The sequence below is a fragment of the Pimephales promelas genome, chromosome 1, assembly GCF_988280905.1.
Source record: "Pimephales promelas chromosome 1, fPimPro1.hap1.1, whole genome shotgun sequence".
Classification (NCBI taxonomy): Eukaryota; Metazoa; Chordata; class Actinopteri; order Cypriniformes; family Leuciscidae; genus Pimephales; species Pimephales promelas.
Window position 1 is genome coordinate 296,335 of NC_142769.1, and position 11,997 is coordinate 308,331.

At 42.8% G+C, this 11,997-nt stretch overlaps 1 protein-coding gene across 1 annotated transcript; it reads right to left on the bottom strand.

The window, feature by feature from the left end:
• Positions 1–1,831: 1,831 nt before the first annotated feature.
• On the bottom strand, positions 1,832–7,936 carry LOC120480120 (transmembrane protein 236). Its single transcript, XM_039673066.2, has 4 exons — positions 7,611–7,936; positions 6,256–6,328; positions 5,909–6,032; positions 1,832–3,200 (listed from the first exon to the last, which is right to left on the bottom strand). The coding sequence occupies exons 1-4, from the start codon at positions 7,877–7,879 to the stop codon at positions 2,494–2,496; spliced, it is 1,173 nt and encodes a 390-aa protein (XP_039529000.2). The 5' UTR covers positions 7,880–7,936; the 3' UTR covers positions 1,832–2,493.
• Between the last annotated feature and the right edge of the window lie 4,061 nt (positions 7,937–11,997).

Sequence of the window (11,997 nt, forward strand, 5' to 3'; positions counted from 1 at the left end):
GTTTCCTGCCGCGTGTGTAAGGAACCGAGTCCGATGAAGACCAGTCCCTGAAATGGCACAACACACATCAGAAAGAAGGAAATAAAAGACAAGGTGGAAAAATACAACTAACATGACATGAGAGTGGCACATACTTAAACTACGGACACTTTTGGAGGATTATGAAAAATCTTAATGCACACTCTCATTAGCTGATTTAATTTGCCCAACAGTGTTCAACATGGGAGAATTCAGTAAATTGGAATAAAATGGATGACTGCTTTATCTTACTAAGGAGACATTTCAAAGTTTATACTACATGCACACAAAAAAATGTAAACATTAAATAATGTTTCAAATTATCTGGAATTTTTTGTTCACAACATTTCTGTTTATTTTTTTATTTTTTTCATGGACTTTTAGTTTGTATTCATCTGTCGCCTGTTTCCTTTGTCCACTCATACGCCTTATTCACGGCAGCGCCATCTTTGATTTTTAATGAGAATGAATGCGAGGCTGTGAGGGATAGACTTGCATCTCTTCAATGGACTGTACTGTTAATTAATGTGTTTTCGGATTGTTCTGCTCATGAAACACTGGAAAAATATCTTTCCAAGAAATGTCAGTTGACTAAAAACTCCCGACAATGTAAGCTGTGGAAAATTTTAAATAATCTAGCCGTTTTATTCAGCTTTTTACAGCGGATGCCGTTGGAAACACAGTAAGTCTATCCCTCACAGCCGCACTTTCATACCTGTCATGGCGCTGCTCTGAATAAGGTCTACTGCGTCCCAATTCGCTTACTTATACTACGTCCTAAAAGTATGTACTCTTTTTGTGAGGAAAAAGTACATACTTTTGAGTGTGTAGCAAAAGAGTAGGCAAGCTTTGGGACATACTATCACGTCATCTTTAACGGACAGCTCTGTCGCGTGCTGCGTGCATCCATCCTGTCACCGTAAACTGCCCTGTCAATCATCTTGTCACAGTTAAAATCCTCCATTCAATCAAATTTTATTTCCTACCGTTTCGGAGAGCACGTTCATCTGCCAGTTGTGGGTCTTTCACGCTCTCCTCGTGTGTTTGCAATTTAAAACGTAATAGCTAAACGTGTCTTTACAAAAGTTCACAATGCTGCTGCAAATGCAATATAATGTGGACAACATTGAATAAATTCATTTTCGTCAGGTTAGATACCGATAATTAATCACTCAAAGCTCTTTATCTAAACCTCTCTCTACACAACTGCGGGGACTCGCGCGTCCTCCGTATCGACTACGTGTCTGTAGTTTTTTTTTAACACTTTTTACAAGTGTTTGTAGTTCTCTAACCGAATCCTCGTCCACCGCGCAATGGTTTGTGGGCAATATCAGCCGTTAGAGTGTGCATCGATCTACACTTCGGATTCTGACCGGAAAAAGTAGACCATATGGGTATCTTTGAAACACTCATTTCAACATACTACGATTTGGGACGTACTAATTCTATTTTCGAATACTATTTAGGACGGATAGTATGCGAATTGGGACGCATGAAATCTCATTGATCATCACAGCTGTTAGTCATTATGTTCTCATCACTGTGTATTTCGTTCCTCACCTCCGCTCGTTCAGTAGTCCGGTATTGCTTGTGCTTGCACACATTTTTGGTTGCTTTCTCTTTGAGTTGGATTACCGAAATATGCTTTATTATATAAACAACACTTTTACTTTGATATTCTTCATTGGACGAAACGTGACATATTTTATCCTTGTTTTCTTAGTTTTCCTCCCAAATCACTGTTGTCTCAAACACTACACAAACATTAGGAAAACAACCTTTATTAGAAGCAAAATTGTTCAATGACGTGGAAATTATGCCACAACAGTGAGTGTTGTAAAAAAGTGCTATTTTAAAAATTGTTTTTGCACAATAAATATTGCAATGGGTCATGTTTCTAAACTTCTTGTTTGAACATGTAGTTCTTCAAACTTATGTGAATTTTCATAGATGAATATTAAAAGTCTGGATCTGGTACAAAAGTAAACAATATTTATACGGAAAATGCATTTGAAAAGTAGCAAAAATAAATGTTAATTGCATTATAAAAAAGTTTCCAAGACAGATTCATTGTAAACTCCATATAACAAAAATAAATGTTAAAAAAAAAACTACCTGAAGTAAAAGCAACCATACTGTCTTCCATAACCACCAAAAATGTAGTTTTCCATTCCAAAGAAATGTTTCCATTGTCCACTTTCCCCCACACAAAGACTATTTGGAAATAAGTCAACGCTGTCTGAGGATTACTGGGTCATGCAATGTATTGTAACATAATGAAGCCACTGGTATTGCTATAGTAGTATTTTGGCGTCCCTTAAATCATATGTCTTTCTCTAATATTTAAGATATGTAAATGTAAACCTGTGTAACTTTTAACATTTATATGTAGTTTTTATTTCTGCACCACTATAATAAACGGCGAAAATAATGTTAGCCGTGCACACAAACATTACTATTCAGAGTTATTTCCCATTAAAACATCCTCTCAGTGTTGAAGATCCGCAGTTTAGTCATGAAGTTGAAGTAAATGTAGGCCAGACAGACCAGTATATTCTTGATCACATACAGCACTGGTGTTACAAAACCAAAAAGGCTGATGAGTGCCAACCTCAAGACGAGGAAGGGCAGGTCCTGGAAGAGCACGGCCAGAGGCGAGAGCAGGGGACTGTGGGGAGTGATGACCAACCGCACCGTGGAGAGGAAGCAGAAGAGGTAAACCGGAAAAGCCCAGCCGGAGAAATACACAGCAGTGTGTCCTGCCACCCGAACCATCTCCACCGTGTCCAACCAGAACAAGAAGCTGTCGCCGAAGACTTCAGCTCGACTGTCGCTGGCCTGTAGGAAGCTCAGAGGTCCGGGGTATGGAGAGGCGATGGTTTGGAAGTGAACACCAGGATTTGGACCACTGCCAATCTGCTGTCCGGTGCTGCCCGGTCCTCCATTCCCAGGCACCGGAACGGCTGTGTTGGCGAGATGGGCTGGAACGGCTCCGTTGTTTGGCAGGCCCGGAGCGGCTGACCCGTTGGGCCCGGCGGGGGGTCCTCGCACTGACCCGTTCGCCGCCCCGACACTGAGATCTGCGGCAGCACTGCCGGCCGGCGCAGGAGGGACCACCGGAGTCACGTTTCCAATGTGTGTCTGCAGGGTCGGGATGTCGGCGTCTCGAGCCAGTTCGTTAGCTGTGTGCACACACAAACACACACAAACACACACAAACACACACAAACACATAAAGAATAAAGAAATGATCCTTTCAGAGTTCAGATGATTATTAACTCTCATTAATTACTCTTCCTCGTGTCGTGCTAAACATGGTAAGACTTCCGTTCATCTTCGGAAGACAAATGAAGATCTTTTTGATGAAATCTAAGATATTTGTGTCCCTCCATTGACCTTCTATGCAACTGACCATTTGACTCTTTAAAGGAGTAGTTCACTTTAAACAAAAACGTTTGCTGATAATTTACTCGCCCCCATGTCATCCAAGATGTCCACGTCTTTCTTTCTTCAGTCGAAAAGAAATTAAGGTTTTTGATGAAAACATTCCAGGATTTTCTCCATATAATGGACTTTAATGGGGTCCAAACGGTTCAAGGTCTAAAAGACAGTTTCAGTGCAAACTGTTCAAAGGGCTTTAAACGACCCAGACGATGAATAAGGGTCTTATCAAGCGAAACGATAATAACAAATAAATAACAAAGTTTAAGTGACTCTCGTTCTCGCGTTCGTGACTCTCCTGTTCAAACTCGTTCATCGAATCATCAAAATGAACGGATCTTGTTCCCAGTCAATTTGTTCGTTTCGTTCATTGAATAAACCAAATGACTCAGAAAAAGATTTGTTCATTTTGATGAACGAGTTCGAACAGGAGAGACACACAGAACAGAGCAAGGCGAGCGTTTGAGCTTATAAAACTTAAACTTTGTTATTTATTTATTAAATGAGTTATCGTTTCGCTTGATAAGACCCTTATTCATCGACTGGAATCGTTTAAAGCCCTTTGAACAGTTTGCACTGAAACTGTCTTTTGGACCCCATTGAAGTCCATTATATGGAGAAAATCCTGGAATGTTTTACTCAAAAACCTTCATTTCTTTTCGACTAAAGAAAGAAAGACATGGACATCTTGGATGTAATTTATCAATTTAACTACTCCTTTAAAAGGTTCATAAAGATATTGTAAAACTAATCCTAATGAATTGAGCCGAACACATTGAAACACTAAAGCATGTTTGCTTGACGTGCGAAAACCAAAGAGCTTCGTTCTAATGTTACGCAGCACTGAACCGTTGAGGATTCGTTATGGATTCGTTTTTCAATCTCTTTATGAACTTTTTGAAGTGATAAAGTGATGTTTGTGTGTGGACTGTCAATCGAGGGACAGAAATCTCTCATATTTCATCAAAAAGGTCTTCATTTGTGTTTAGAAGATGAACAACTGAACCGGACGATTCGAATGTTGAGCAAGCAATCTCATTGGCTGCAGGATCAGCGGGGGCCAATCAGCTTGCGCCATGCTGTATAATGTGAAGGAAAACTTTTTGTGTGTGTAAATGTAATTCAGTTTTAATTGCACCTGAGTAAAGTACAAATCTTTTAATATAATACATAAGTATAACCAAGTAAAAATACATATACATCCCCACCAATGTTACACCCTTGAGTCCAGAGTTTGGTTTAATCATTATATTATAATGATCATTATGATCATGTACACTTTGTTAAACAGTGTTCTTCTATCAAAACAAATGACTATTTCTCTACTTTTTAATATCAATATTTAATAGGCCTATACCTTCCCTGTCTCATTCTCATATAATCTCTGTGTTTGGCTTTGAATCTTTTCCTGTGTGGATTAGAATTTCCTGAGCTCATATTAACCCCCAAAAGATGCTGATTTCCTGTTATATTGTGATTTCATATCAGCAGAAACCCGGAGGCTTTACTTCTCGCACTTTATTCAGCTGCTCTTCTTCTCTATAGTCCCCCCTGCTGGACACAATCAGTACCTGCAGAGCAAAGTCCCCCTGAGGTGAAGATCCAGCGTTTAATGTTGCGTATGTGGTGTGTTTAATCCGCTTTAACACACACCGTGTGTAAGTTGATAAGTGGACAGCATTGCTGAGTATTTCCTCCTTAAAACTGCAGTGAACCAAAAACACGCTTTGAAATCGCCGACGTCACACACGAGCTTAACCAATCAGATCAACAAGTGATCGACAACCAGTGGATCTCTGAGTGACGGAGTGGAGGCGGGGCTCATCTGCATATTCATAGAACCACCGCGCATACTAAATGAGGCAATGGTGTCGAGGTATTTTAAGACATATGTTTTCAAGGAAAAAGTGATACAAATATTGACCACAGGGGAACTTTAAAGGGATAGTTGATCGACAAAAAAGATTTATCAATTATTAACCATGAAAGCATAAGAAAAACTACAAAACACACCACAGGTACAGGCTGAGATCATCACAGATTCCCACCGCTAATCATACTGCCATTTTTGCACAACTGAAGCTCTACTCCATCACATGGCAAGAGTTACATAAGCACATATAGTAAAAACTCTTTTAAAAGCATTATAAAACCCCTGTGCTTCATCATCCCCAGCCGTCTGAGGCCGTACGAGAGCGTTGTGGATCTGGGCTGCTGTTATAGACCATTTCACAAGATGTAAACAACACTGGTCCAGAAACACTTCCTTTTATTTCACATGTAAAGAAAACATCTTAAAGGTGTTTGTTTAACTTTTTGATTCAGTTTTAAATGTTCTGTTGGTTGTATTTTATCCCAGCTTTTATGTAGTGTTAAAAAACTGAAACAGGAAGTGCTTCTGGACCAGTGTTGTTTACATCTTGTGAAATGGTCTATAGACGAGACTCACCTCGACCCGTCAGTCTGCAGTATCGGATTCTCTCCACGATATCGATGCAGATCAGCGACAGGAGCACCAAAGACACGGGCAGCTCAGCAAACGTGTCCAACCGCAGATCATTCCTAATCTGGACCTTAAAACGCAGAGAGAACGACGGTAAAACAGAGAGATGTTTGCACACCAGGATCATGGATCATGCCTTGGATAATCTGAATAGAGAATGTCAGAAATGTGAGTTTAAATGCAAAATGCATCCGTTTGAAATAAACATTAGAGTAAATCTGAAGACATCGTGCATATAATCTGGAGACCATGAAGTATAACATTTTCTGTGAATAAGTCAACCATGATTTTACCTCAGAGCTGGCGATGAGGAAGGCGAAACAGGGCAGTGTTGAGAGAACCACATAGGCCAACGCAACAGGTCTCCTGAAAGCAGAAAACCATTATATCCCCTGATATCATATTGAGATTTGATCAAAGAACAGTTATGAGTGACATAATGCATTACATTACACCCCAATGCTATTTCTGCACAGCGGCATTGTGTTAAAGTCCCCCTGTAGTCAATCAAACCCTTTAAAGGGATAGTTCACTTTGAAATTAATTTTTGATATGTTTTATCTTACCTCAAGGGCATCCAAGATGTAGGTGTCTTTGTTTCCGCAGTAGTTTCATTGATATTTTTAGGTCAAACCGTTCTTGTCTGTCAAGTCTATGGTCACCACCTTAAAGAGCAGCACAGAGAAGTCCAGATTAAACGACTTGTAAATGTAAGTACACTACACATTGATGGCCTAACACATGAAACGAGCGGATTGTGTGAGAAAAAAACAGTATTTATATCGTTTTTACCTCGTGTAATCACAGCCACGTCCAACTGATCTGAGTGCACGGGCGCTCTGTGGCTGTGATTACACGAGGTAAAAACAATATAAATACTGTTCGTTTTCTCACACAAACCGCTTGTTTCATGTCTTAGGCCATTAATGTGTACTTACATTTACGAGTCGTTTAATTTTGACTTCTCTGTGCTGCTCTTTGAGGTGGTGACCATAGACCTGCATTATATGACTGATAGACACGAACGGTTTGACCTAAAAATGTCAAAATTGAAAATACTGCGAAAACAAAAACACCTACATCTTGGATGCCCTTGAGGTAAGATAAAACACATCAAAAATTAATTTCAAAGTGAACTATCCCTTTAAAACTCATCTTTGATCACCAAAATTACATATTTCAACTTTTTTTTTCTACGAATATGCAAATGAGCCCCGCCTCCACTCACTCACTCAGAGATCCACTGGTTGTCGATCACACGTTGATCTGATTGGTTACAAGGTGGTTTATGAAACACCAGCGATTTCAAAGCGTGTTTTTGGTTCACTGCAGTTTTAAGGAGGAAATACTCAGCAATGCTGTCCACTTATCAACGCACACACGGTTTTAAAAAACACCACATAAACAACATTAAACGCTGGATTTTCACCTCAGGGGGACTTTACTTTAATACTATATGGCAATCATTCAGCACCAATGGCATTATCATATTCATAACATGGTTGTCCACTGCACTTCAAATAATACAATATTACAGTAGCAAATCTGTAAAATGTGATTTTACCATGATTATTTTTCCAGTTTCTCAGTGAAGCTATTTGTGTGTTGCATGAAACCCATAAGAAAAGCCCCTCGTGTTTTGTCTCACCACTTCTTCCGAGCCACCAGCGCCCTCTTCTTCATGAACACCATGTACTTCATGGGCAGCCAGATCAGCATGGCCACGGACGTCACGTAGGCCACGGACGAGGCCACGATCAGCCAGTACGCGGTGGAGGAGTAGTGCGATCGGCTCTTCACCTTCACTCGAGACACGATCAGGGCGAAGCGCTGCATGATGATGAAGAGAGGAACGCAGAAGCTGGAGAACTGAAGCACCTCACACACAGCGAACTTAATCCGGCTCCCCCGGCCCATGCTGAGGAAGGGATGCCAGGAGAAGAAAGAAGAGAAAAAGAAAACACGGAGTTGCTGTCGGCCGTGGACCCCGAACTGGAGCGTGGGGGGGGGGGTATTGTGCCGACGCTCCGGCATGTTCCAACACAGCGCTGAGAGGATCATGCTGACTCTGCACTCACTATTGTGCACTCACACACACTACAACAACACACACACTACATCCACACACACTACATCCACACACACTCTCGGCCAGAGCTATCTTCAACTAGAGGGAACTGGATAATATTCTGATCCAATCTGACCTCTGACCTGTAATGCCTGAATCACAATCACACACTGTTCGCTCGTTGGCTAGGGCAGAACTGAGACTGGTTTCTCTCAAGCGTTTTCCTCCATTTCCCACATAAAACATCTGCGAATAATGCTGCGTCCCGTTTACATCTCAAGAGTTCAAGAGGACAAAAGCTGGACGAAAGGGTACATTAGTCTGTGAATAATAAGTACAACAAAATGTCAGGATGTATTCAACTGTACTACTGTGTGTGTGTGTGTGTGTGTGTGTGTGTGTGTGTAACAGGATCAGGATCCCCCTATGTTTGTTGGTGTCTTCAGTTGACATTTTGGACTCAATAACATTAATTTCAGACTCTGCTGAAACACTTGTTCAGAAACATAGATCTTTGGCCTCCCCCTGCTACAAATTACTTTAACATTACAGTATATACCGTAAAAACACTAGATTTACGTGTGAAATTTAAAAACTTTAAGATGATAGATACTCTGACAGAGTTCCTCCTCCCTAGTAAATATTTTTTTCCTTCTTATCAATGGAGCTTCATATTTAACACTGAAACAACCCTTTCTTAAAGAATATGGTGTAAAGTGTGGGATGCAGTGGTGTAAAGTGTGGGATGCAGTGGAGTAAAGTGTGGGATTCAGTGGAGTAAAGTGTGGGATGCAGTGGTGTAAAGTGTGGGATGCAGTGGAGTAAAGTGTGGGATTCAGTGGAGTAAAGTGTGGGATGCAGTGGTGTAAAGTGTGGGATGCAGTGGAGTAAAGTGTGGGATGCAGTGGAGTAAAGCGTGGGATGCAGTGGAGTAAAGTGTGGGATGCAGTGGAGTAAAGTGTGGGATTCAGTGGAGTAAAGTGTGGGATGCAGTGGAGTAAAGCGTGGGATGCAGTGGAGTAAAGTGTGGGATTCAGTGGAGTAAAGTGTGGGATGCAGTGGAGTAAAGTGTGGGATGCAGTGGAGTAAAGCGTGGGATGCAGTGGAGTAAAGTGTGGGATTCAGTGGAGTAAAGCGTGGGATGCAGTGGAGTAAAGTGTGGGATTCAGTGGAGTAAAGTGTGGGATGCAGTGGAGTAAAGCGTGGGATTCAGTGGAGTAAAGTGTGGGATGCAGTGGAGTAAAGTGTGGGATGCAGTGGAGTAAAGTGTGGGATGCAGTGGTGTAAAGTGTGGGGTGCAGTGGAGTAAAGTGTGGGATTCAGTGGAGTAAAGTGTGGGATGCAGTGGTGTAAAGTGTGGGGTGCAGTGGAGTAAAGTGTGGGATTCAGTGGAGTAAAGTGTGGGATGCAGTGGAGTAAAGTGTGGGATGCAGTGGAGTAAAGTGTGGGATGCAGTGGAGTAAAGTGTGGGGTGCAGTGGAGTAAAGTGTGGGATTCAGTGGAGTAAAGTGTGGGGTGCAGTGGAGTAAAGTGTGGGATGCAGTGGAGTAAAGTGTGGGATGCAGTGGAGTAAAGTGTGGGATGCAGTGGAGTAAAGTGTGGGGTGCAGTGGAGTAAAGTGTGGGATTCAGTGGAGTAAAGTGTGGGATGCAGTGGAGTAAAGCGTGGGATTCAGTGGAGTAAAGTGTGGGATGCAGTGGAGTAAAGTGTGGGATGCAGTGGAGTAAAGTGTGGGATGCAGTGGTGTAAAGTGTGGGGTGCAGTGGAGTAAAGTGTGGGATGCAGTGGAGTAAAGTGTGGGATGCAGTGGAGTAAAGTGTGGGATGCAGTGGTGTAAAGTGTGGGGTGCAGTGGAGTAAAGTGTGGGATGCAGTGGTGTAAAGTGTGGGATGCAGTGGAGTAAAGCGTGGGATGCAGTGGAGTAAAGCGTGGGATGCAGTGGAGTAAAGCGTGGGATGCAGTGGAGTAAAGTGTGGGATTCAGTTCTTTATATAATAAATACTTGTATTATATATATTTGTATTTATTTTTTTTGTGGGATGAGATTGTGATAATATGCCCTCATGATATCTCCAGATCTCAGTATCTCCATCTCCAGCGTGGGATGCAGTGGAGTAAAGTGTGGGATTCAGTGGAGTAAAGTGTGGGATGCAGTGGTGTAAAGTGTGGGGTGCAGTGGTGTAAAGTGTGGGATGCAGTGGAGTAAAGTGTGGGATTCAGTGGTGTAAAGTGTGGGGTGCAGTGGAGTAAAGCGTGGGATGCAGTGGAGTAAAGTGTGGAATGCAGTGGAGTAAAGTGTGGGATGCAGTGGAGTAAAGTGTGGGATGCAGTGGTGTAAAGTGTGGAATGCAGTGGAGTAAAGTGTGGGATGCAGTGGAGTAAAGTGTGGGATGCAGTGGTGTAAAGTGTGGGATTCAGTGGAGTAAAGTGTGGGATTCAGTGGAGTAAAGTGTGGGATGCAGTGGAGTAAAGCGTGGGATGCAGTGGAGTAAAGTGTGGGGTGCAGTGGTGTAAAGTGTGGGATGCAGTGGAGTAAAGCGTGGGATGCAGTGGTGTAAAGTGTGGGGTGCAGTGGTGTAAAGTGTGGGATGCAGTGGAGTAAAGTGTGGGGTGCAGTGGAGTAAAGTGTGGGATTCAGTGGAGTAAAGTGTGGGATGCAGTGGAGTAAAGTGTGGGATGCAGTGGAGTAAAGTGTGGGATTCAGTGGAGTAAAGTGTGGGATTCAGTGGAGTAAAGTGTGGGATGCAGTGGAGTAAAGTGTGGGATGCAGTGGAGTAAAGCGTGGGATGCAGTGGAGTAAAGTGTGGGATGCAGTGGAGTAAAGCGTGGGATGCAGTGGAGTAAAGTGTGGGATTCAGTGGAGTAAAGTGTGGGATGCAGTGGAGTAAAGTGTGGGATGCAGTGGAGTAAAGCGTGGGATGCAGTGGAGTAAAGTGTGGGATTCAGTGGAGTAAAGCGTGGGATGCAGTGGAGTAAAGTGTGGGATTCAGTGGAGTAAAGTGTGGGATGCAGTGGAGTAAAGCGTGGGATTCAGTGGAGTAAAGTGTGGGATGCAGTGGAGTAAAGTGTGGGATGCAGTGGAGTAAAGTGTGGGATGCAGTGGTGTAAAGTGTGGGGTGCAGTGGAGTAAAGTGTGGGATTCAGTGGAGTAAAGTGTGGGATGCAGTGGTGTAAAGTGTGGGGTGCAGTGGAGTAAAGTGTGGGATTCAGTGGAGTAAAGTGTGGGATGCAGTGGAGTAAAGTGTGGGATGCAGTGGAGTAAAGTGTGGGATGCAGTGGAGTAAAGTGTGGGGTGCAGTGGAGTAAAGTGTGGGATTCAGTGGAGTAAAGTGTGGGGTGCAGTGGAGTAAAGTGTGGGATGCAGTGGAGTAAAGTGTGGGATGCAGTGGAGTAAAGTGTGGGATGCAGTGGAGTAAAGTGTGGGGTGCAGTGGAGTAAAGTGTGGGATTCAGTGGAGTAAAGTGTGGGATGCAGTGGAGTAAAGCGTGGGATTCAGTGGAGTAAAGTGTGGGATGCAGTGGAGTAAAGTGTGGGATGCAGTGGAGTAAAGTGTGGGATGCAGTGGTGTAAAGTGTGGGGTGCAGTGGAGTAAAGTGTGGGATGCAGTGGAGTAAAGTGTGGGATGCAGTGGAGTAAAGTGTGGGATGCAGTGGTGTAAAGTGTGGGGTGCAGTGGAGTAAAGTGTGGGATGCAGTGGTGTAAAGTGTGGGATGCAGTGGAGTAAAGCGTGGGATGCAGTGGAGTAAAGCGTGGGATGCAGTGGAGTAAAGCGTGGGATGCAGTGGAGTAAAGTGTGGGATTCAGTTCTTTATATAATAAATACTTGTATTATATATATTTGTATTTATTTTTTTTGTGGGATGAGATTGTGATAATATGCCCTCATGATATCTCCAGATCTCAGTATCTCCATCTCCAGCGTGGGATGCAGTGGAGTAAAGTGTGGGATTCAGTGGAGTAAAGTGTG

Excerpts from the sequence above, each read along its gene's own strand:
- LOC120480120 (XM_039673066.2), bottom strand. The coding sequence starts at position 7,879 with ATGGGCCGGGGGAGCCGGATTAAGTTCGCTGTGTGTGAGGTGCTTCAG. Across the intron at positions 6,329-7,610 it reads CTGGTGGCTCGGAAGAAGTG|GAGACCTGTTGCGTTGGCCT; the intron begins GTGAGACAAAAC and ends TTCTGCTTTCAG. Across the intron at positions 6,033-6,255 it reads TCCTCATCGCCAGCTCTGAG|GTCCAGATTAGGAATGATCT; the intron begins GTAAAATCATGG and ends CTGCGTTTTAAG.